The sequence below is a fragment of the Octopus sinensis genome, linkage group LG6 (assembly GCF_006345805.1).
Source record: "Octopus sinensis linkage group LG6, ASM634580v1, whole genome shotgun sequence".
NCBI lineage: Eukaryota > Metazoa > Mollusca > Cephalopoda > Octopoda > Octopodidae > Octopus > Octopus sinensis.
Window position 1 is genome coordinate 35132609 of NC_043002.1, and position 26390 is coordinate 35158998.

Genomic DNA, 26390 nt, shown 5'->3' on the forward strand with positions numbered 1-26390 from the left:
CATCTGTTGCTTGTGTTCATGCATTCATTTTTGCTGTTGTTGTTGTAGCTGTTCGTGTTGTTTTTGTTGCTACGGTTGTTGTTGTGGTGGTCATTATTGTTTGTGTTGTTGTTGCTGCGGTTTTTGTTGTTCGTGTTGTTGTCATCTGCGTTGTTGTTGTTGTTGTTGTTATTTGTGTTGTTTTTGTACATCTTTAAATTCCAACGTATTTTTGTGAACGACTTTTCACTCTCGGATAGGCATTGGATGGTATTCATCTTATTATATATCGCATATTTTGGTGGTAGTTGAAGTATCAATATTTCGTCTGGGTCCGTTGTTAGTCCCCCATAGATGTTCGCTTCATTGTCCTTGCTGAATTCTGCTGGTAGTGGGACATCTGCTGTAATAATTCCGTTTATTATATCTGGATACCTCTGTTTCTCTTCTTTTGCGAGTTTATAATATTGTTTATGTTTTAACCACAACAATTTCTTTTTAAATTGTCTATTGTACTGGTGTATAATATGTTTGTTCTCTGCATGTATTATATCTATAAATGTGGTTCTCTCTGTTCGTGTGGTGATGTTTCTAATTTTGGTGGCACGTAAAAAGCACCATCCGATTGTGGGCGTTGCCAGCCTCGTCTGGCCCCCGTGCTGGTGGCACGTAAAAAGCACCATCCAATCGTGGCCGTTTGCTAGCCTCGTCTGGCCCCCGTGCTAGTGGCACATAAAAAGCACTCACTACACTCACAGAGTGGTTGGCGTTAGGAAGGGCATCCAGCTGTAGAAACACTGCCAAATCAGACTGGGCCTGATGCAGCCTTCTGGCTTCCCAGACCCCAGTTGAACCATCCAACCCATGCTAGCATGGAAAACGGACGTTAAACGATGATGATGATGATGGTGATGAATATGCGTTTGCGTTTTTCTTGCTTGCTTAGTTCTTTGTATATTTTGTTTTTAATATTCGCCATCAGCGTTCTTTTTAGCATTTCAGCTTGGTCTTTGGTGAGATCAAGCTGTTCAACATTGGATGTGACTCTGTTAATGCATATTTTGGAGGAGACACATTGTTTAATAAACTGAAGCTGTTGAGTCGTCATGGTTTTCCATAGGCAACTGAATACAGTGTCCTTCAGCGTCTTGCTAGTCTGACTAGGGCTCACGTTGTTATGTTTATATATCTGTTTTGCAAGATTTTTGATGTATGGTTTCTTTTATTACTAAGGATCTTTTCTATAAAATTTTCTCAATAAAGCCAAGAGAAAAAGGTGTTTTATAAACACATTCTACCAGTATACGGAGTTTAAAATTTTTTAGCTACCTAGAAATTGTTAAAAACTGCCGTTCAAACCAAAAAGATCCAGTCTATTTATTTGTAATGTTTAATGTCCACTCTCCAATGCTAGGATTTGTACATGTCATAAAAATGACTTTTTCCTATCATTGTTCAACATAATATTTTTGGACAACAAAGCATGCCATCTTCTCAGTCTGAAGCAATTTATGTTAAATATGAATGAATTTCTTAAAAAATAAATTTTCCCAATATAACGATATCTTGTTTAGCTCAATTCCTAGAATCAATATATTCAGGAAATGTTTTCCTGTCAATAAAACAATGCTGCTAGATTGTATTTTCACTGTAAATCATTTCCATAGGCTGTAGCTCCAACGCATCATCAGATTTAACAAAACCTACTCACTGGTTGCTCTTAGCACAATTCATCTATTGCAAACATTAGAACCATTCTCTCTCCACCAAGATTTTCCCTCCAGATGTTCTAGCTAGAACATCAGCCACATTTGATTGGTGGTGGTGGTGTTGGTGAGGATGAATAACTTAATTTTTAAAATGTTTAATTGAGTCATCATTTTCTTTAAAATCGTTTATGAAAGATTTCACAAAGGTGGAATTTCTCTCCCTTAGGAACCACATGACAGAAAATGTAAACAATCTTACAAGATCTCTAGCTGTTCATCAAATGGAATTTGAAGCCTGGGTTTCAATTCTTGGTTGTAGCTAATCAACATGGATTCTGTAAATGCCACAGAAAGAAATAAACATCAAATCTCATTTCATTCTTCTTCTCATGGACAGATACCAATAACTATAATAGTCCATAACTATGGATTTTCTCGAATGTGAACCATTTTATGCCTAGTTACACCATATCTTCTAGAGAATGCTTTACCACATATGTCACAGCGGTATGGTCTCTCCCCAGTGTGAACCATTTTATGTTGTTTCAAATCACCATTATATGAGAAAGTTTTACCACAAATTTCACACTGGAATAGTTTCTCCTTTGTATGAACTATTTTATGTCTTGTTATGTCACTACTACTTGCAAATGTTTTACCACAAATATCACAGTAATAAGGTCTCTCTTCTGAGTGAACCATTTCATGTCTCTTCAAATGTACATTGCATGAATAACTTTTACCACATACTTCACAGCGATACGGTCTATCTCCAGTGTGAATAGTTTTATGTTTCTTTAAATTGAAATTAGATGAAAATTCTTTCCCACAAAATTCACAGTCGTATGGTTTCTCCCCAGTATGAGTTCGTTTATGCCTCCTTAAATTACTGTTGTTAGAGAATGTTTTATCACAAATATCACAGCAGTATAATTTATCTCCAGGATGCATAATTTTCTCTTTTAACAATAATTCCCTGGACGTTCACAATAGCATAACAGCGTGTATCAACAATTCTAAAAATTGCTTTTATATTAATCTCGTATACCTTGAGCAAATGACCTGTCACAATTTTCAAAGTAGGTGTTTTAAGTTCAATGTTGGCATTCTTTAGTCAGTGTGACATCTTCCTTTTGAAATTCAGTTTTGAAAATAAAAATAATTCCTGAAATACAACAAGATCAATCTTAATATGGAGTTAATGAAACTGCAAGAATAATAAAAAATATATATATACTAACGCGAAATATTCACAATTTAGAGTCATTTAACAGTGAATAAAGCATAGATGATTTTCCAGACTCCTTCAGTAAATTAAACACGAATACATGCACACTGTATACTTCCATGTACTGGAGCACCAATTGATATATATTCACAGGAAGAAGAGTAAAATCTTTATTATGACCAAACTGATAGTCAGAATTTGGTTGTAAGTTTCATTTATAGCTACGTTACTCACCACTACTGTCACAAACATTCTAATTCATACAATGATATTTTCTTTTTACCTAACAACGATGTTTGATATTTTATTAACATATTTTTACAAGAAGAAAAAGAAGGAAGAGAACATTAAAAGTATTAAAGATTAAATTATTCACTACCTCACCAAGGAAAAGGAAAAAGGGAGGTGGGGGAATTAAGCAGCAGAAGAAAGGGTGGAGTGAGAAACGGGTTCTACACTCCGGACCAATGGCATGTTTAGCCGCACCTCGCACACGATTGCAAAGGCGTTGCCGCTGAGATTGGCAAGTGACACTCGCTGCAGCAACTATCCCAACTTCGCAGTACTCAGTTCCCAGATGGGCGGCAGTCATCTCGATTTTTCAGAGGAAATCGGCAGTGCAGGGTCGAGAACACCTGAGGTCTCGATAGTGACTCGCAAAAACTGATAGCAGCCGGTCGGTCAGGCTCCTGTATTTATTTACTATTCACTCCTCTATGTTACAGGCGGCGATACCTGGGTTTGCGACCGATGCAGCAAGATTGGAGCCGGAGAACGTGTCGCAGCACGTCGCGTCCCAGGTTAGGGACCTGCCTCCCTCGTATGCAAAGAGGGTTATGCGGTCTATGTATTTATTCACAAGGTAACATTATTGAAACATACTTAAAAGTCGCAAGCTATCTTACCTTAACATACCGCTCCGCTGTCTTCTTTCTGTCTCTCCTTGAATACACCTAGGTTGTTATACATGTCACTTCTATATCATATATATATATATATACATATATGCTGAAACTACGTAGTGTATAATGTTTAAACCCGAGTCAATACCAAAAATGTGACAACAGCATGGCATGGCTGACCGGAAGTTGAAAACAAACTAACAGATGAAGACAAAATTAGCAAAACATAGTGATAAAAGGCACAATAATTGCTACAGATAAAAACAACATTAAATTATCTTTCCGGTAAAATTTTTGACACTGCTTTATTTTTTATAATCAATTTACGCATGTCGAAATACAAGCAAAATTATTGAAGGAACTTTCAAGGGACCTAACTCCTCTTCCCTTGTAAAATGTTCTCTGAATTTCATGTTTCGAAAAATATTTCGCTGAACTTTTTTAGTTTAATGATACTTTAAAACAAGTTTTCAGTATCATTTTAATTACTTTTTAACTAGTGCACTAAGGCACGAGGGGGCGAAAAAGCTGAATGGACCCAAATGAGAGAAGTGCAACGTAGCATATACCCATTATGGTCTTTGATGGATCATAATGGGTATATGCTACTTGAGCTCGAGCAAATGTGTATGGCTTATCAGCAGTATTTCGCTCGACGGATTGAGATGAATGGTGAACAGGAATGTGATTTCAGTGTCCACATCAACGGCCTGCTAGGTAAGGGGTGCAGATTGTTGCAAAAAGCCAATAACACCCGTAGAAATACGGGAAGTTATGACTGGCTGCACGGAGGGCCTGTGGTTTTGATAGTCTGCCCTACGAGTTTTACTTTTATAAGCCTGTCTTGTTTTGGAGGCTGCTTGGCAGATATCTACCGTAACTAGCAGCAGAAAGGAAAAATTTCTAATTCTGTGGGTTGAAGAACAGTGATACTGCTGAGAAAGAACCGAAACAAAAGAGGTGAATAAGTAAATTTTAGAGAAAGCTATCCCTAAAGGGTCAGGACAAAAGACGAACGCATAAATCGCCCCCATTATGTATGTAGCAGGAATAGTCGGCAGTCCCAAAACATCTATGATTTGAATCCAGATTGCTAAGTTTCAACAATCAGGGTTTGTGTTCGAGATCGGATCTCTGACAGTGATCACTGTATCAATACGAGCGCAATTTGTTCAATTATTGTTGATGTCAGCAAAACACTAACCACTCAGACATTTTTGTAAAACTGGATCTCATCCGCAGGTTGTTTTTCACACTTCTCAAGCGGAAAGTGCATTCATCGATACCAACTTAATTAAATCATTCATTGGAGACAACCCAAAACAGAAGTATACTTATCATTACATATATTATCACTATATATATTACCGCCTTGACAGCAGTGCCTTGCACCATTTCACACTAGACTAAAACACTTTCTCTTTCGTTTTCTGTGGAAGGGACATGTTCCAATGATCAGACACTCAATTTGTTATCAACACCTATTGAGTTAAGGATTGGGGATATCATAACTGATGATACGCAGATATATGTTGATGCTCTCAGCATCTCTAGTGTTTTTCTTCCCAGAGCTCGTATCTTCGATTAAGATCCGAACGTGGCCGATGCCAGCGCCGCCTTGACTGACGTCCGTGCCGGTGGCACATAAAAGGCACCAACTGATTGTGGGCGTTATCAGCCTCCTCTGGCCCATTTGCTGGTGGCATGTAAAAAGCACCCAATACACTCACGGAGTGGTTGGCATTAGGAAGGGCATCCAGCTGTAGAAACACTGCCAGATCAGACTGGAGCCTGGTGCAGCCTCCTGGATTCCCAGACCCCGGTCGAACCGTCAACCCAGGCTAGCATGGAAAACCGATGTTAAATGATGATTTGCATTACAGAATATTTTTTTGTTGTTTTCACATTTTTTATTTATTATTTAGGATCTTTACCTTTTGACCGACACATTTTAAAATAATTTTTTGTAACTAAACACTTTCAAACTTCGTATACTTGTAGAATGTGTCACATAAAACATCTTTTACTCTAGGCTTTGTTGAGAAAATTCTTTATTTTAGAAGTTATTTTTTGTTAAAGTTGTCATATTTCGGTAATTTCAACCAATCAATGACATGTAATCAGCTGAATAAAATTACTGCCATTGTTTGTCAACAACAACTATCGGCAGTGTATATTTCGTTTGTTGCTGTTATTTATGACAGCGTTCGTGCATTTGTACTGGTTTTAGCTTTAAGGTTTTAGGGCTAGGGTTTTAGAGTTAGGGTTAGGGTTGGGGTTTTAGGGTTAGAGTTACGCAAAAAAAAAAGTGAAAAATGAAGCATGAACGATTATGGTGGTTCCATGAAGTAAACATGCTTCAGATACACTCGTTTATTCATACAAACGTAGCTGAGAAGAAAACGGAGAGGGGGAAAATGAGAGAGAAAAAAAACATCAATGCAGAGCCAAATGCTTCAGTCGGTCGCACACCACAAGGTTCAACGGAACATACAGAAGCAAGCTAGCACGCGCGCAGCATTACTACGGGTGATGGCGAGGCCAAGACGTTGGTAAAGCTAAGCGTGAGTCGCCAACTACAAGAACTTCGCCGTTAGAACTTCATTACAGACTGGAAAAAATGGTTCATTAACAGGTCCCGATACTTAAGTATTTTATTCCGTTTTGCTACGGAAGCAGTGAGCCTCCCATTTACCGCAGCATCCAGGATGTGAGAGGGAGCAAAGGGGTCACAGACTGACATCCCAGATGAGGCACCTACCACTTACCTAGGGACAAAATGTCTAGCTTTTTATGGCAGTCGAATAACTCCAATTCAATAGAAATTTCAACAGACCTATGGTAAAAGACTTTCTTACCATCATCATCCGGTTTTTATTTATACATTGTCAAATATGTCTTTCAGCGTGTGATTTTTTAGTACCGAAGAAAGAAAAAAATATTTAAAAAATTCTGTCCGTAAATCTATTCTAGCATATTAAGTTCATTCCTAAAGCCCCCACCCCGTTGATAAGTAATAGTAATCTTGGATGATTTTATTAAATTTCTTCATGCGTTTGATATAAATTGAAGGTGTTTCTGAATTAAATTATGTTAGGGACTTTTAGCATGTCACCGGTGTCATTTTGACGAGGGAAACATTGTTATTGACACCGTCTACTTAATATCCTAATGTTTTGTTCAGTGAATTGATTTATATTGTATAAACTCTCTAGAAAAATGTTTTTAACCATAATAGATTGTATTCACACACATTTCTCAGTTTTTCAGAATTCCTTGTGAATTTATAATATGGAAGACGTTGATCACTTAGACACTTCAAATACAGCAATTTTAAATGCTATGGATTCAGATACAAGGACATACAACAGTGAGAAAATTTTACATAGTGAAACATTTACTAAACAAAGATCGTTACACAAAAACATTACTGAATATTGTTGTGAGATTTGTAAGAAAAGATTCTCTTTAGAACAGGAAGTCATCATACACAAAAAGATACACAATGAAAAATCTTACCAATGTGAAACGTGCAGAAAATATTTTGTCAATAAGCGTTCTATGACAAGACATAAAGGTATACATACGGAAGAAAATTCCTATCCCTGTGATATATGTGGCAAATCATTCTCTGTTAAGTCTAGTCTTGTAGTTCACAAACGTAGACACACTGGTGAACAACCATTTCATTGTGAAATTTGTGGAAAATCTTTTGTTGATAATAGTGATTTAACAGGTCATAAACGAATTCACACTGGAGAAAAACCATACCTATGTGAATTATGTGGAAAATCGTTTACCAATAACAGCAATTTACACAGACACGAACGGATACACATGGGGGAAAGAAAATGTTCCTGTGAAATATGTGGAAAATCTTTTGTCAGTAATAGTGATTTAAACAGACACAAAAGAACGCATTCTGGAGAAAAACCATATCACTGTGAAATATGTGGAAAATCATTCACTAATGATTTTAATGTTGTTACTCACAAACGTAGTCACACAGGAGAAAAAGCCTATCATTGCAAAATATGTGGAAAATCTTTTGTCAACAGTAGTGATTTAAACAGACACAAAAGCATACACTCTGAGGAAAAACTTTTTGATTGTGGAATATGTGGAAAATCCTTTGTCAGTATTGGTAATTTAAACAGACACAAAAGTATACACTTTGGGAAAAAATCCTATCCTTGTCAAATATGTGGAAAATCTTTTGTCAATAATAGTGATTTAAACAGACATAAAAGCTTGCATAGTGGAGAGAAACCATATCACTGTGAAATTTGTGGAAAATATTTTGTGAGTGTGGGTGATTTGAACAGGCACAAGAAAATACACGCTAGAAAAAGCCTGTACCACTGTGGAATATGTGGAAAATCTTACACTGATAATACAAGATTTATTATCCACAAACTCAGTCACAGTAGAGAAAAGGCTTACTCTTGTGAAATATGTGAGAAATCATTTGTCACATTTTACGATAAAAAAAGACACAAACGAATACACCTTACAGAAAAACCGTTTTGCTGCGATATATGTGGGAAATCTTTTATTCAAAATGCTCATCTCGTTACCCACAAATTTAGTCACACTGGTGAAAAACCTTATCATTGTGAAATATGCGGGAAAGCTTTTGCCAGTACTAGTCTTATGAAAAGGCACAAAAGAGTACATACTGGGGAAAAACCTTATCCCTGTGAAATCTGTGGAAAATCATTCTCTGTTAAGTCTAGTCTTGTAGTTCACAAACGTAGACACACTGGAGAACAACCATTTCATTGTGAAATTTGCGGAAAATCTTTTGTTGATAACACTGATTTAACAGGTCATAAACGAATTCACACTGGAGAAAAACCATATCCATGTGAATTATGTGGAAAATCGTTTACCAATAACAGCAATTTACACAGACATGAACGAATACACGTTGGAGAGAGAAAATGTCCCTGTGAAATATGTGGAAAATCTTTTGTCAGTAATAGTGATTTAAACAGACATAAACGAACGCATTCTGGAGAGAAACCATATTACTGTGAAATATGTGGAAAATCATTCACTAATGATTTTAATGTTGTTACTCACAAACGTAGTCACACAGGAGAAAAAGCCTATCATTGCAAAATATGTGGAAAATCTTTTGTCAGCAGTAGTGATTTAAACAGACACAAAAGCATACACTCTGGGAAAAACCCTTCTAAGTGTGAAATATGTGAGAAATCCTTTGTCAGTATTGGTAATTTAAACAGACACAAAAGTATACACTTTGGGAAAAAATCCTATCCTTGTCAAATATGTGGAAAATCTTTTGTCAATAGTAGTGATTTAAACAGACATAAAAGCATGCATTCTGGAGGGAAACCATATCACTGTGAAATTTGTGGAAAATATTTTGTCAGTGATAGTTTTTTACGCAGACATAAAAGCAAACACAATGGAAAAATAGTGTTTCACTGTGAACTGTGTGGAAAATTATTTCTCACTAATAGCAGTAGAAAAAGACACAAACTTATGCACCTTACAAAAAGACCATTTCATTGTGAAACATGTGGGAAATCCTTTATTCAGAATTCTCATCTTGCTATCCACAAATTTAGTCACACTGGTGAAAAACCTTATCATTGTGAAATATGCGGAAAAGCTTTTGCCAGTACTAGTCTTATGAAAAGGCACAAAAGAGTACATACTGGGGAAAAACCTTATCCCTGTGAAATCTGTGGAAAATCATTCTCTGTTAAGTCTAGTCTTGTAGTTCACAAACGTAGACACACTGGAGAACAACCATTTCAATGTGAAACCTGTGGAAAATCTTTTGTTGATAATAGTGATTTAACAGGTCATAAACGAATTCACACTGGAGAAAAACCATATCCATGTGAATTATGTGGAAAATCGTTTACCAATAACAGCAATTTACACAGACACGAACGAGTACACACGGGAGAAAGAAAATGTCCCTGTGAAATATGTGGAAAATCTTTTGTCAGTAATAGTGATTTAAACAGACACAAAAGAACACATTCTGGGTTATAAATTTGCTGTGAAATTTCCACTAGGGTGGAAATCTTAACTGAAATGTAACAAACCCATTTTTTGTCAAATCTAAACTTAAAATCCACCAAAAACACCTAGAAAAATATTTAGGGCAATGAAATATGTCAAATTTATTTGAATTTTCATATTTTAGTCGAGTAATGTGTTTTTGTTTAAGGGAAATCTTTCCATTAAAAATATTTGGAAAATGCTTATAAACTTGACAAATGAATACATACTAGAAAAAGATTTGTATTAATGTGAAATATATAATAATTCATTTAGTCTAAATTAAGTCTACACTTCTGATTCAGAGATAAATACAAACTAGAGAAAATATAAGTTGAAATATGTTGAAAATCATTCTCTCTGTGTCTTAGGTCTTGTAATTTATAAACACACATTGAAGATCTATTCATAGATATTTGTAAATTAAGTTCCTTGCTCAATCAAAATTACAAGTGGAAAAACACTTTACAGATGTGAAATTTGTGGTAAATTATTCAAAAGTCATGTTAAACATAAACATATAAACTGGAGGATAATACTATAGTGATGATGTATTAAAAACAATGTCTATAAATAAATGTTAAAAAGAAAACAAACTACTGAGAGATTCATGTAAAATCTTACTGATATTTATTTTTACATTTATTTCATCTGCCGTTAGGTTCTGAGTTCAAATTCTGCCAAGGTCAGCTTTGCTTTTCATCTTTTTGGGGTCGATTAAATAAGTACCAGTTACGCACTGGGGTCAATGTAATCGACTGAATCCCTTTGTTTGTCCCCTTCTATGTTTAGCCCCCTGTGGGCAATAAAAAAAGAAATATTTTTACATAAGGCAGCGAGTTGGCAGAAACGTTAGCATGCCAGGCGAAATGCTTAGCAGTATTTTGTCTTTCTTTCTGTTCTGAATTCAAATTCCGCCAAGGTCAACTTTTCCTTTCATCCTTTCAGGGTCAGTAAATTAAGTACCAATTGCATACTGGTGTCAATCTAATCAACTGGCCCCCCCTCCCCCAAAATTTTGGGCCTTGTGCCTAGAGTAGAAAAGAATATTTATTTTTACATGTAAATTAAAATCATTTTACTGTAATATTTGTTGGATATTATTTTTTGGACAGTTGAATTAGTTGTTTTAACACAATTTACCATAAAAGACAACAACATTTTTGATAACCCTGTCGCTACACATAACTTGTACAAACCTAAAGATAGTGGCTTCCACATCTTGGTAACACATGAGGTAGTCAGAACATTTCAGTAGCTTGAACATAATAATAGTGATCATCTTGATTAGAATTTTGCAGAACATTTTGATATTTCCAATATTTTGCTGGTTTAGGGCAGCGAGCAAGCAGAATTGTTAGCAGGCCAGGTAAAATGCTTAGAATTTCGCTGAGGTTGACTTTGCCTTTCTTCCTTTTGGGGTCAATGAAATAAGTACCAGTTGAGTACAGGGGTCAATCTAATTAACATCCCCTCCCCAAACTTGCTGCCTTGTGTCAAAATTTGAAACCAATATTTTGCTGGTTTATACTGTTACACATGCTTAGATGGTGGTTTCTTGCCTACACATTTTTCTTTATTTGTCGCTGGCGTTAAGGTCAATTCTGCTAACACCATTCTCAATTATTTTGAATAAATATTGCTAGGACTGCTGTATCACAAACAAAGATTCAGTCTGAGAGACTGTTATCTTTTAACCATATAAAGATACCATTTCATAGCTACTCCAAGCTATAACAGTAAATAAATTGTAGTAGCAGAAGAGGAAGACGAGTTCATAACTGCTGTACTTTGGTGAGGATTTACAATCCACTGCTATTGTAGCTGTTTTATTATCTCAAGTTCATTCAGTATGAAATGAGACATATTCTCAGTGTGGATCTAGATTCTACCAAATTCTTAGCGCAAAATATTCATGGCATTCCATTCTGATGTACTATCATTTAAAACTTGCTGGGGCACAATCTAGGAGGGTCTTTAGTAAAACAAACCACCCCAGTACTTATTTGTAAGTTTGATATTTATTCTATTGGTCTCATTTTCCAAGCTGCTAAGTTACAGGGATGTAAACAAACCAACATCAGTTGTCAAGCATAATTTATATGACTGAGGTATATATTTGTCAGTACATTTTCACACTATTATCAGCAGGTCACATTCACTCATTTTGTTTGCTGTGGATGTGTATATCACTACATTAATATCCTACTCTTCTAGAATAATTTCTCACACAGATACAATGTCAAATATTGTGTGGCCAGTTCTTTCTTAGCTTTTAGGATTTCATTGCTGGTTATGATACACAGACCACTTTATGGTCTATTTGCCATGAGGTGTTGATGCCTTTCACAACCTCTTCCATATCTGCGCTGAGAGTAAATGTCATTAGTTGACTACAGTGGTTAATAACAAAGAAATAATTAAATGTGTGTTCCATTGTTTGAGTATGTTGATCTTCAAAGTAAGAATGGCAATTTTAAGTGGGAGTTAAATAAAAGAAAAAGAAAAGGGGGAGGGAATTTCAGATGTCTTTCTATGGTGAGTTTCTCTAGTGTCTAAAATTCACATCTTGTTTGGGATTTTTATTTAGTGTGGTATTTGATGTTTTCTAGTGGTTTGCAAGAGGGAGTGGTGATACATTTAATTTTGTGCTATTTTAATCAGTTCTTACACATAAAGGATTTATGTGTAAAAGTATTTTAATGAGGTGTGATTGGTTCCTAAGAGAAGAGGGAGAGGTGGAGGCTCATCAAAATTTAGGATTTAAGATCCAAGTGGACTTCAACCCTCAGATCATCTCAGTAAAGATAATGATAACATTTTTAAACTTGTAGTTTTTCTCTATTTATTGAAAAATATAGATTTCATAAAATACGAACAAAGACAGCTTTGGGTGTGTGATTACGGAAGCATAATTGAACATGATGGCTATTCTCAGGCTATCTCTTATTCCCTATAACAATAATGAAATTAGCTTTTCTGGCATTTTCACCTGCAAAATTTCTTATAGCCCTATTAAAGTCAATTTCTCTATCAATTCTTGATTTAATACACAGACATATCAAAGCAACAAGTTAAGTTTGAGACACCTGACAAAGGTTTCTCTTGAACCTACTGTTGCTGGAATTGTTATCAATATTTCCAAATTAACACAACCATTTGAAAATATCTTGACTCTAAGGCCCTTCGATTCTACTCCTTGTTTCCACACTTGAAACTTCTCTAGTTCTGATAGTGACTTAGCAATTAGAGCAAGGTCATCAGCTTAGAGGAGCTCCCAGGGGCATCCTGTCTTGAATTCCTCCATTATTGCCTGGAGGACTATGATAAATAGGAGGGGGCTGAGGACTGAACCTTGGTGGACCCCTACCTCTACCCTGAATTCTTCAGTTTACTCATTGCCAGCCCTCACCTGACTGACAGCGTCCCTGTACATGGCTTGCACGGCTCTCACTAACCATTCATCTATCCTTAGTTTCCTCATTGACCACCAGATAAGGGATCGGGGGGGACCCTGTCAAAGGCTTTCTCCATGTCAATGAAAGCCAGGTACAGGGGCTTATCTTTGGCTAGGTATTTCTCCTGCAGCTGTCTTACCAGAAATATAGCATCAGTGGTGCTTTTCCCTGGCACGAAACCAAACTCCCTAATTAGTTGGGCTATGACCCTCTCTGTCACCTTCATTACCTGATCCAACAGCTTGATACCTCTGTAATTATTTGTATCTAAAGCATCACCTTTACCTTTGTAGCAGTTGACTATTATGCTGCTACACCAGTCATTGGGTATGACTCCTTCATGTATCACCTGGTTAACTATATGGGTGACTAGGCTATAGCCGACACTGCCAGATATTTTGAGCATCTCTGCAATAATTCCTGATGGGCCGGGGGCTTTCCCTGTCTTCATACTTTCTCCCATTCATTTTCTTTATTCAGCAACCTTTCATAGTGGCGTCTCCAAACCTCTCTATTTGCAGCTTCATTTAGCACAAGTGAACCATCATCCATGCAAACACATTTCTCTCCTACAACATCACGATTCTCTCTCACACACTGTCTTGCAACACGAAATACCTCGAGTCTTTGGTCCTCACGGCACAGAACTTTGGCAAATTTTTTCTTTTCTGCTTCCCCTCTGGCTAAATAAACCTGCCTTCTAGCTTCCCTTCTGGCAATCTGATATAATTCCCTGCTACCACCATTCTTCTAGTTCTTCCAAGCCTGTTTCTTTTCTCTAATAGCCCTGTCAACAACATTGTTCCACCACCACTTTATTTTGGGTTGAGAGGGGACTTTGCACCATCCACAGATCTGGTCAGTGGCCCTTAGCAGGTTGTCCCATAGAAACCACCAGTTGTCTTCTATATTTTGATGTAATGATGACAAATCAAGTGGAGAAAGCACTAAGGCCAGTCTGGAATGAAATTAAGTATCTAACCAGAGGGAGCAAATTTGGAACAATTGAAGTTCGATTCAAGGATGCAACTGTAGTAAGTCTGAACATGGCAACAATCTTAAAAACTGACAAAGTGGTGATGTTGCCGATATATCATGGAAGGCATTCTATAGGGGTCAGTGTAGAGGGAATCCCCCCAGAAGTCAACATGGCCTGGATAGTAGCTGCTGTCTTGCTCAGTAATGAGGAAGAGATAGTGGTTCTCCAGGCCACTAAGACAGAAACAAGAAATTGGAAAGGTCAAACCTTAAACATGGTGATACAAGGAATGAAAGAAATAAGTGAAGAATTGCCAGAAACAATAGCATTTGACAATATAGAAATGGTAGTCAGAGTAGAGGGAAGACCCTCAGATGCTACAAGTGTGGCCAGAAAGGTCACATTTGAGCAAACTGCCCTCTACAAGACAAAAAGGGAAAGGAAGAACTGACAAGAAGAAAGTGAAGGCGAATGGGAGACACCAGACAAGAAAAGGAAGAAACCAGGTAAAACAAATACAGAACCCCACCCCACCCAAAATCCACCCACACCCTCTTCCTCCCACCTGCTCCTACAGACACCGATCCTACCCCCCCCCCTCCAACACACAAACAAATACATTCAGAAGCAGGCTGTTCACCCTCCCCACCTTCCCCCAAAAAGTAACTATGCGATCATGTATGACAATACCAATAAGGGTCTGTGTGAAGAAATAAAAACGTGGAAAAATTTAAGATTGGTCGACACTCGCAAATTCGACAATGTGCAAGGGTGGCATTGCTTGCCTGTTGCTAGATGAAGATCAGAAGGAAAAATTTTTTAAATGTAAAGGCGGATTTAAAATGTGGGAAGTGGAACTAGACATTGAAAAGTTACCATGGAACATGGATTACATGCAACTATTAAAGGAGTACGGTTTCGACATCTTGGAAGGCACCAAGTACAAAAAAAAAATGAACAAAGGTAAAAATGAAATAACTCAGAGGTGGGGCTGAGAAAACTTTCATTTCTTCTCTCATTTTCATTTTGTTATTCATTGTAACATAAGCTTTTGGTTCTTTTTCTTCTTTCATTGTTTTTTAATTTGTTCGATTTTAAGTTATTTTTCAAAGCTATAATGGAAGTGACAAAGAAGCATATTCAGCATATTTTGCTTCATGAGTTCAATAAAGGCAACAACGCAATGAAAAGTGTGAGGAATATGCAGTATATGGTGATCGAACAGTAAGCGTAAGCCAGTGTCAATGGTGGTTCCAGTAATTCTGAACCAGAAACTATAGCCTGTATGCTACATAAGCCTCATCTCATTGAAGTTCTGTAGAGCTTGACAAGTAAGTCATGCAAACCCTGGTGGAACAAAATCCCATTGTAACTGTTGAAGAACTAGCAGAGAAGTTTGGTTTGGTCATTCAACTATTCATCGACATCTGTATGCCACCGGAAAAGTCAGCAAATTGGGTCAGTGGGTTCCTCACAAATTTTCCGAGTCTAATTGCTGTCACATCTCATGAATGAAACTTTTTTGGACCAAATAGTGACTGATAATGAGAAATGGGTTCTCTATAGAAATGTCAAGTGCCAATGACAGTGAATAGGGAAAGGAGAAACACTGACACCCCATGCTAAAGAAGGTCTTCAATCAAGTAAGGTGTTGTTAGTGGGATATGAAAGGTTTAGTCCACTTGGAACTTTTAAACTCAAACCAAATGGTAACAAAGGAGATCTACTGCGAGCAGCTTGAGCAGTTTAAGTCAGTGCTAGATGAAAAATGACCATCTTTGGTTTCAAGACGGAAGGTGTTCTTTCATCAGAATAATGTTTGGCCATATACAGCAACAATGACATTTCAAAGGCTGAAGCAGTTTGAATGGGAAAACAATGACCCATCCACCATATTCGCCGGACATTGCCCCATCTGATTTATATGATTTATTCTGCAATCTCCAAAATCATTTGGATGGAAAAAGTATGAATTCAGTAAATGAGATCAGAACAGTACTGGGGAAGTATTTTTCGTCACGGACAAGTGAATTATGAAAGAGTGGCTTTGCAAGTCTACCAGATAGATGGAAGAGCATTGTAAAAATGGAGAATATATTTTAGATTAAGAAAGAACTTTGTGTATCTTAGTTTGAGAGATAAAAACCCCTCATTATTTTTGAGATAACTCTGTGTGTGCGCGCGCGCATGTGATAATTTCGCCTAAGCATAGCGATACTAATAACTAGTTGTTAGAACTCGATACGAGTACAGAGTGTAATGTTAATTATTAAATGACAAGGGAGCAAGGGGCACATAATCTACTTCATTAACTTACACCTGTTTCTGCTATAAGAAGCAGTGCACTCAGAGCCGAGTGCTTGTACAACATCTTATAGCTTCCTTGAAACCATTATATACACAAACACACACACGTAGTTGGGGATGGATGTATGGTCATGAATGCTCATTGATCAGATCACTGTACATTTAAATTTAATTAGTGGCTATTCATTTTGAATGAAATATACGCCAAGACGAAGTTGTTCGATCTCTAGTGAACGCGATCCGGCAAACTACCATATTTATTGCATTTATTTTTATTATCGAGAACTACTCTGTCGAATCTTTTATTCCTACCCCCATCACATTTTTTAAGACGCAAGGGCACAATTTGAAAGGAATTTGGCTGATACTTTTATAGGGTTTCAGATCCTCTGTCGTTGATACGTAATAAATATTATGTTGTGTCATGTTTTATAATGAGTTGAATATAACTGACGGTATTTTGAATGTTTTAAATTATGTTAGGAACTTTTAACTTATGTCACCGGTCTTATTTTGTTGAGCGAAACATTGTCACTGATACTGCTTACTTAATTGTAATTAACTCAGTCAATTTAATTGTATCATGTAAACACAGTATCATGAAATCTATGAACCATAATAGATTATTTTAATAGACATTTCGTAGTTTTTTTTTTGTTGTTGTTTTTGTTTAAGAATTCCTCGAGAACTAATATGGAAGACGTTGATCATTTGGATTCTTCTAACATGACAGTTTTAAACAATGTAGATTCAGTCATGCAGACACAAAACAGTGAGAAACCTTTACATAGTGAAACATGTACTATACAAAGATTATTACACAGGAATGTTGGTGAATACCATTGTGATATTTGTAGGAAAACATTCCCTTCAGAACAAGAAGTCTTCACACACAAGAAAGTACACAATAAGGAAAAATCGTTTCACTGTGAAATTTGTGGTAAATCATTTATTCAGAATTCTCATCTTATTATTCATATACGTAGTCACACCGGAGAAAAACCCTTCCACTGTGAAATATGCGGGAAGTCTTTCGTTAATAACAGTATTTTAAAGACACACAGAAGAATTCATACGGGAGAAAAGCCTTATCTTTGTGAAATATGTGGGAAATCTTTCCCCTCAAACAGTAGTTTAACAAGTCATAAAACCATGCACAACGGAGAAAAACTATTCAACTGTGAAGTCTGTGAAAAGTCTTTCATGAAGAATTCGAATCTTATTATCCATATACGTAGTCACACTGGAGAAAAACCGTTTCACTGTGAAATATGTGGGAAATATTTTGTCGATAATAGTTATTTATCAAAACACAAAAAAATACATACTGGTGAAAAACCTTTCCACTGTGAAACCTGTGGAAAATCATTTATAACTAGCAGCCTCTTAAAAAGGCACAAAATTATTCATACGGGGGAAAACCCGTTTCATTGTGAAATCTGTGGGAAATCATTCAATGTTAATTCTCATCTTATAGTTCACAAACGTAGTCATACTGGGGAGAAACCATATCATTGTGAAATCTGTGGCAAGTCGTTCGTCGATAAGAGTAATTTAACAAGACACAAAATAATACACAGTGGGGAAAGACCTTTTCATTGTGAAATCTGTGGTAAATCATTCTCTGATAATTCTAATCTTGTCGTTCACAAACGTAGACACACTGGACAAAAGCCGTATCATTGTGAAATGTGTGGGAAATCTTTTCTCACCAAGAGTCACTTAAAAAGACACAAACAAATGCAAACTAGAGGGAAGTCTTTTATTTGTGAAGCATAAAAATTGCTTTGTTGCATATCGGAACTAAGGAATTACAACCGTGTTTCGTGGTCTGCTACCACAACAGCTCCTTTATAGGATCCAGTTAGCTCAAGACATCATCAGAAGGAACCACGTCCGGTTTCGGTCCCTACTCCTCTACCGTTTTGACGTGGCGGGGCCCCTCCTTTCGGAGGTGTCTTCAGCTCTGGTGTTGGGTGCATGTCTTCTTTCTTCTGTTCTCTGGCCTCTTCGATGTATCCTCAGCGATACTATACTAACAAGTACGCTTAGAAAAACATTTAGCATGATGAAATATTTTGTGACTTCTCATATTATAGTCTAGAAATGTGTTCTTGTTTGAGAAACATTTCATTAAAAATATTTGTGAATTACAAACTTGTTGACAAATGAGTACACAAACAAAAATCTGTACTAATGTGTGAAATATACGGAAATTCATTCAGTGGTAACCGACCATAACACTTCTAATTCACAGGTGACTACAGACTAAAGAAAACAAGTGTGAAATATGGGAAACATTTTGTGTTCGTGTGTATACCACAAATAGACGCCAGAAAAAGATCTATTCGTAGTTTTATACAGAGGTTCAATCTGGTATTGTGACTGGAAAAACACTTCTCAGGTGTGAAATTTGTGGTAAATTTTCTCTTTTAAAAGCCATGTTAAATATATATAGGAGGAAATTGAGATGATTTATCGAAAACATTGTTTGTAAACAGACATATAAAACAAAACAAGAAAATACTGGGGAATTCATGTAAAATCTTTTTAGTGACATTTGTTAAAAATTATATTTGTGTGTAAATTAAAATCTTATAATATTTATTGGATATTATTTTGGGGGGCGGGGGCAGTTAAATATTATTTTACAGAATCGATTACTACAGAAAACACTACGAGAAACTAGTGTTTAATAAAACTGCTTCCATACTTAACTTATACGAGCCTAAAAATAGTGGGTCTAGTAACTTATACACCTGAGACAGTTGAGACATTTAAGTAGCTTGGTTTTAGTGATAATGCTCATATAACTTCACTAGTAAAATTCTGCAGGCCAATGGACATTTTGATATTTTTTAGTCATTTGTTCAATGATATTATCTATGCTTACATAGTGGCCGCCTAGCAACGTTTATTTATTCCTGCTGTTAAGACCAATTCCATTCTTGCCATTATGAATTATTTTGAATAACTATTGCCAGAAGTACAATATTACAGGCAAAGATTAAATGAATGACTACCCTTATACCTTATAAAAAGATCAATCCCTTATCCTTAGCTATAATAGTCACTGACTTGCCATAGTTGATAAGATGGGTTTAGACCTGTTGTACTGTTATTACAGGCAAAGATTAAATGAATGACTACCCTTATACCTTATAAAAAATCAATCCCTTATCCTTAGCTATAATAGTCACTGACTTGCCATAGTTGATAAGATGGGTTTAGACCTGTTGTACTGTTATTACAGGCAAAGATTAAATGAATGACTACCCTTATACCTTATAAAAAATCAATCCCTTATCCTTAGCTATAATAGTCACTGACTTGCCATAGTTGATAAGATGGGTTTAGCCCTGTTGTACTACCAGCTGCTGTAGCTATTATATTATATAGCTCAAGTTCATGATAATCTTTTAGATTTTCAAGAACTTGAGATGTTTAGTTGGCACTCAGTTTGGTATGAGACTCAACTTGTGGATCTGCAGATTCTACCAAAGTCAATGAAACTAATTGTAACACCAAGTACTACTGACACTTCATTATGATATATCAATATATAATCTTTGGGGTCATATCATATATATAGCTCTACCATTATTATCAATAATTTTTCTCCAATTGTCTCATTCACTCAGGTTAACTGCAATAGATAACTACACTTTTCTTTCTCTCTGCAGGATTGTTAAGATTGGTAAAAAAATTAAAAGTAGAATAGGCAAGTAGGGCACAGAGAATGTTACTAATTCATTGTCTAAGAGTATTGTTTAAAGTTATGATATGTCTTCATTTGCTATTCAACACATTAACTCGCATCAATTAAACTTGTTAGTAGTTCATATCATTGGTTCCCTGTGATAGATAATGCTATTCACCATTTTGATATATGGAAATAAACTCATATTAATATTACTAAAATTGATAGATTAAATTAAGCTGGCAGAATCGTTAGCACACTAGGCTTAGCAATATTTTGTCCGTCTATGTTCTGAGTTCAAATTCCACCAGGATCAATAAAATAAGTATCAGTTGAACACTGGGGATCAATGTAAGCCATTCAAAATTATATTCAGTTTTCTCCCTTCAACTGATCAGGAATTTATAAACTAGAAAATATTGTTGCCTGCTTCACTTTGGATCATAATAGAAACTTAACCTCTTTGATAACTTCACACTTTTGTAATAATGTTTGATAAACCACAAATGCTTGCCATGTATTCAATGAAATTTAATTCTCTTGATGTTTATTTTCTGATACTGAAACTGTTTTGTTGTCTAATCAAATAATGACCTTTTGAAAAAGATATGACTTTTACTGAAGATAATGTTAAGCTTTATTCTGAATACTTACAAAGAATAAACCAAATACTTAAATGTAAATGTTAGTCATAAGACAAAGAGAAAATATCTCATAAATCTCGCAATGTTATAAATGTAATAGAATTTTATGAAATATATTTTATGAAGTTAACATTTTTATATCACTTCAAATCTCTCTTGTTGGCTATAATAACACAGAAAGGTGTCACACCCAAATGTTGGTGTAGCAATAGCTTTGTAGACTGCTACAAAGCAATGATGTTTTAAAGAGGAGAGGTTTCATATTGATGGACTAACGAAGGTGAAATTTACACAGAGTTATAGCAAACTTGATTATGAAGAACACTACCGATGTCATTATGCTAGCGAGGCAAGTGCAGAAATACTTATCTAGGAACAAGCTCCAATACTTGGTATTTGTTGACCTGGAAAAAACTTTGATGGGGTTCATACTTTCATATCTGACTGTTGCAAAAAGCAGTAAGAGCTGGTGAATGGTTTGTGAAAGATGTACAGAAGTGCTGTCAATAAGGTACAACATTGAATTTAGAATGCAGATAGAGATCCATCAGAACTCTAGCAAAGTTTTAGTGATGCTCCATCATAGTGAGAAGGTTTATGACAACCAGAAAGAAATAAAGCAAACATTCTCCACTGAATGTGTGATATCAGAATGCATGAATAACATCTCAAATGAGCTGAGAGTAAAACTAGATATAAATGGACTTAACATAAAATTGGGAAGGTAAGGAAGAACATAGGGATGGGTTATCAAAAAAGAGAGTGTATATTTTAAGATTACTGAAAAGTGGTGTAGTAACGTGTTCCCATTTGTATGCCAATTAACTGAGATGGTGAACCTGATGGCTGCATCAGGCTCCTGCCAGATCTGATTGGAGCCTAGCATCTGGTTTGCCAGTCCTCAGTCAAATCGTCCAACCCATGCTAGCATGGAAAGCAGACGTTAAACGATGATGAGAATTGAATCCAGACACATAAGTCATTTTTGAGAGACTAAAATATTTTCTTGTTATTTCAAACAGAACCTGAAGTTATATTATTGTATCAGTTTTTCAGCAAAACTATCTCATATATTTTATTGTGTCTGAGAAGAGTCATTATCTTTTAATGCCTTATTATTTAACACACCATTTTGATTTCCACTCATTTACTTATTTATTTTTTTCTAAAATTTTTGTTGCATCTTGCAACCTTTTCAATAGTCATTGACTTTCTCATATATTCTCTTCAGTTAATTTCACTAAACACCAGTGACATCTACTATATAACATCTTATAAGAGATGTTTCCCCACAAAATTACTAGATTATACTTTATACAACTATTGTGATAATGGCTCTGATAATCTGTTGGCAAATAATGCATGTTGACTTTAAGCTCGGCTTCAAAATCTGTTTTGAAGTAGTTTCCAGTGTGATTACACTAGTGTGATGGTGAGCAGTCACATTGTGTTTATATCTTGGTCTCAGTCTGCAAGAAGAACCCCTCTCTCTCATTCCAGTACTGAGAATTAATTCAACACTTTGCTGCAATCTCTACCAATGTTGAGTCAACCCATCATGTGGTACCTACATACAGCAAAATGGACAGTGGAATTATATGGATACAGGACAGAATTTTTACAGGCACATAAAAACACCATCCGAAGACCCGGCGACGTAGTCAGTCCACCTGTGCATACCTTCCCTCTTATGACACTTGTGAAGACCTGTTGAGGCAAGTGTGTGACACTTGTGAAGACCTGTTGAGGCAGAGGCAAGTGTGTGACACTTTGTGAAGACCTGTTGAGGCAGAGGCAAGTGTGTGACACTTGTGGAGACCTGTTGAGGCAAGTGTGTGACACGTGTGACACTTGTGAAGACCTGTTGAGGCAAGTGAAAATCAAACCAAATCAAAATAGATGAACATCAATGGAATTTGTATCTTTGTGGTTCCAGTACCGGTGGCACACAAGAAAACCATCCGATCGTGGCCGTTCGCCAGCCACATCTGGCACCTGTGTCGGTGGCACATAAAAACACCATCCGAAGACCCGGCGACGTAGTCAGTCCACCTGTGCATACCTTCCTACTTATGACACTTGTGAAGACCTGTTGAGGCAAGTGTGTGACACTTGTGTAGACCTGTTGAGGCAAGTGAAAATCAAAATCAAACCAAATCAAAGTAGATGAACATCAATGGAATTTGTATCTTTGTGGTACCAGTACTAGTCAGGCCATAACCCGTGGCCCCTACTTGGGACGTAGTCAGTCCACCTGTGCATACCTTCCTTCCTTCTTGTGACACTTGTGAAGACCTGTTGAGGCAAGTGAAAATCAAATCAAATCAAATCAAAATAGATGAACATCAATGGAATTTGTATCTTTGTGGTACCAGTGCCGGTGGCACACAAGAAAACTATCCGAACGTGGCCGTAGCCAGTACCGCATCGACTGGCCTCCGTGCTGTGGGCACGCAACAAACACCATCCGATCGTGGCCGTTCGCCAGCCTCATCTGGCACCTGTGTCAGTGGCACATAAAAACACCATCCGAAGACCCGGCAAGACTAGTCAGGCCATAACCCGTGGCCCCTACCTGGGACGTAGTCAGTCCACCTGTGCATACCTTCCTTCTTGTGACACTTGTGAAGACCTGTTGAGGCAAGTGAAAATCAAATCAAATCAAAACAAATCAAAATAGATGAACATCAATGGAATTTGTATCTTTGTGGTACCAGTGCCGGTGGCACACAAGAAAACCATCCGAACGTGGCTGTAGCCAGTACCGCATAAACTGGCCTCCGTGCTTTGGGGACGTAACAAACACCATCCGATCGTGGCCGTCCGCCAGCCTCATCTGGCACCTGTGTCGGTGGCACATAAAAACACCATCTGAGCGTGGCCGTCTGCCAGCCTCGTCTGGCACCTGTGTCGGTGGCACATAAAAACACCATCCGAGCGTGGCCGTTCGCCAGCCTCGTCTGGCACCTGTGTCGGTGGCACATAAAATCACCCACTACACTCTCGGAGTGGTTGGCGTTAGGAAGGGCATCCAGCTGTAGAAACACTGCCAGATCTGACTGGCCTGGTGCAGCCTTCGGGCTCCCCAGACCCCAGTTGAACCGTCCAACCCATGCTAGCATGGAAAACGGACGCTAAATGATGATGATGATGATGATGATTCTTCAGATAATTGCCTAAGTCCTCTATTTACTCAGTTCTCAGTATGATTAAATGATAAAATTATAACTAAAGACATGCACACTCCATTCAATTATTCATCAAAGAGAAACATTTTTGAGACATCCCTAAAACATGGTATTACTGTGGGTGATGGTGAGGCTGAAGTACTGAAACAGTCAGGCACTGTCTCAAGCATCATTTTAATACATAAGACTTCCTTGTTAGTGGCCCAGCAATTCACATCTCAAAAGCCAGATTGAATTTGCCAACAAATTACAGTATTTCATCCAGTTACTGATATTGTAATCCTCACCTCCATCACTGCATTAAGGATGTGTGATGGAGCAAATGTACTGCTAACTGCAGTGTCTGTATGAAGTATCTGCTTCAAACCCAAGGGTAAAGAGTGAGTCCATCAAGCCTCTTCACATTATCTCTTGACAATTCCAATGACTCCATAGTTGAGACAATAATTATCCTGGTTTAGGGCTCATTTAATGATCAAGTTTATCTTGATGGCACAACCAATATTACCTACATTAAGTCACTATGATAATTCATGATGACCTCCAGTATCAAGGGGCTTACCACAATGACATTCTTCAGATGAATTAAGTCAAAGTACAAACATTCTAGTCTAACCTGAAAAGGAGGATATTACAATATTGATGAAAGGGCAGAAATAATTTTACATTTGAAATGAACAGACAAAAAGATATGTGATAAAGAAAAAACAATTCCCTTGATGAAGCTACTAAAGGGAGGATAATCCCGATTCCAGATATCCAAATTCAAGGACATAAAAGAACATTTTCGCAATATTAAAAGCATCATTTGTAGATTTATTTGATTTTTAAATATAACTATTGTTTTATGCTATATATTTTTTAGGTGTCTGTTATTTATATGGCCTTGATGAAATGTAAATAATGAAAAGTGAACATTACACCTACATGCGTTAGCTGCAATCAAAGTCTGTTTTGTTAAAGCTGACTGTATTTGCTAGCATATAAGACACCCCTCTATTTTACAAGTATATTTAATTTAAAAAATAGAAATTTAGTATGCTTCAATATACACTTATTAAAAGATATTTTAAAGTAGTTTGTAGGGGTAAAATGTATGGTTCTATGCTTGTAACTATAATATTGTAACAGTATATTTGAATAAAGTACAAAACCTTATATTTATCATAAATGTTATGGGAATACTATATTTGAACTTTATCTTCTTTCAGATCAAGTGCATAGTTGCTTATATTTTGGTGAAGAGAATTGCCATAGAGGATATAAAATTCATATTTTGGGCTGAGATTTTTTTTTTTGTGTGTGTGTAACTGCAGTCAGCTGCAAGAATGGCATACCACAACTATGGCTTTGCTTTTATCCACTCATTGCAAATAGCTGAAAGGCAGATGAAAATTTAATATTCCTTTCATCTTTCTAGAATTTTTCACTTGGATAGCTAAAAGGTAACAAGATAATTAAATAATGTAAGAGATAAATCAGGTGTAGATTGTGTATGTTGAGGAGGAAGGTGTAATGAGATGATGTGACTTCCCACATAACTGCTGATGTACTCTAAGCAATTTTTCATAAGTTTATGCTAGCAGGCTGTGATAATTTGGCTTGTTTTCAGTACTTTATTATTAGTAGCAACTATTGTATCAAGCTGGTGTACAGACAACTAGCTTCGTGGCCTATGGTACTTGATCCCACGTTCATAGTTCAGCCACATTAGATGCAAGGCAACTTTTGGATATAGCTGATATTAAAAAGGTATGTCTTATACAACACAGTAATTTCTATGATCCAAACTTGGTTACTAGTTGTTAATTTGTATCACAAATATTTTTGTAAAAGTGCTATGCATCTTCTCAAAATACAGAAATTGTTTTACAACATATAAAAGACTTCACCATTTCCTCCCCTACTTCTCACTCACATCGTGTGTGTATACATACACATATACAGGATGAGATGGGTAAATTGTTGCCATTTTATATTTTTAATTTCGTGTATGCGCATTGTTTTTGATTTTGTCAACTACACAATATAGTAGGGTCAGTTGGGCATGGTCTGCGAGAAAAACAGCACCATGATGAAATTCACTCTGCCAGAAATTTGGAAATGACATGCTGTACTGCTTGGCATTCATGCCAGAAGTTATAAAAATCACATCAGAAGTGAAAAAATGTGCTGAGTGATAAAAATCAAAACATTCAATCATCATGGTGTCTGCAGTGATCACTAGTGATGGCAACGTTATGCCTCCATTCAT

At 36.6% G+C, this 26390-nt stretch overlaps 2 protein-coding genes across 7 annotated transcripts in view; one reads left to right on the forward strand and one right to left on the reverse strand.

Annotated features, from left to right (window-relative positions):
• Positions 1-849: 849 nt before the first annotated feature.
• The window catches only part of LOC115213368 (zinc finger protein 836-like), a 30928-nt gene continuing 5387 nt past the window's right edge, over positions 850-26390 (reverse strand). The window contains exon 3 of the mRNA XM_029782313.2: positions 850-2674. Within this exon, the coding sequence (XP_029638173.2) occupies positions 2112-2674 (563 nt within the window). The 3' untranslated portion in view covers positions 850-2111. The remainder of the gene's footprint in view (positions 2675-26390) is intronic.
• Positions 6257-19740, forward strand: LOC115213205 (zinc finger protein 91-like). Of its 6 annotated transcripts, none has more exons than XM_036503824.1 (3): positions 6257-9839; positions 17847-18096; positions 18265-18536. In XM_036503824.1, exons 1-3 carry the CDS (start codon positions 7110-7112, stop codon positions 18381-18383), a joined length of 3099 nt encoding a protein of 1032 aa, XP_036359717.1. In that variant the 5' UTR covers positions 6257-7109; the 3' UTR covers positions 18384-18536. The 6 variants fall into 6 exon arrangements, with proteins under 6 accessions (XP_036359717.1, XP_036359716.1, XP_036359719.1 ...); XM_036503823.1 differs by adding an exon at positions 18632-19740 and having other exon boundaries at positions 6258-9839; positions 17847-18410; XM_036503826.1 differs by having other exon boundaries at positions 6258-8154; positions 8491-9839; positions 17847-18536.

Bases quoted from the DNA above. Each gene is read 5' to 3' on its own strand.
- LOC115213205 (XM_036503823.1), top strand. From the start codon at position 7,110: ATGGAAGACGTTGATCACTTAGACACTTCAAATACAGCAATTTTAAAT. The intron at 9,840-17,846 runs TCTGGGTTATAA...ATACGTAGTCAC, and splicing joins ACAGACACAAAAGAACACAT to ACTGGAGAAAAACCGTTTCA.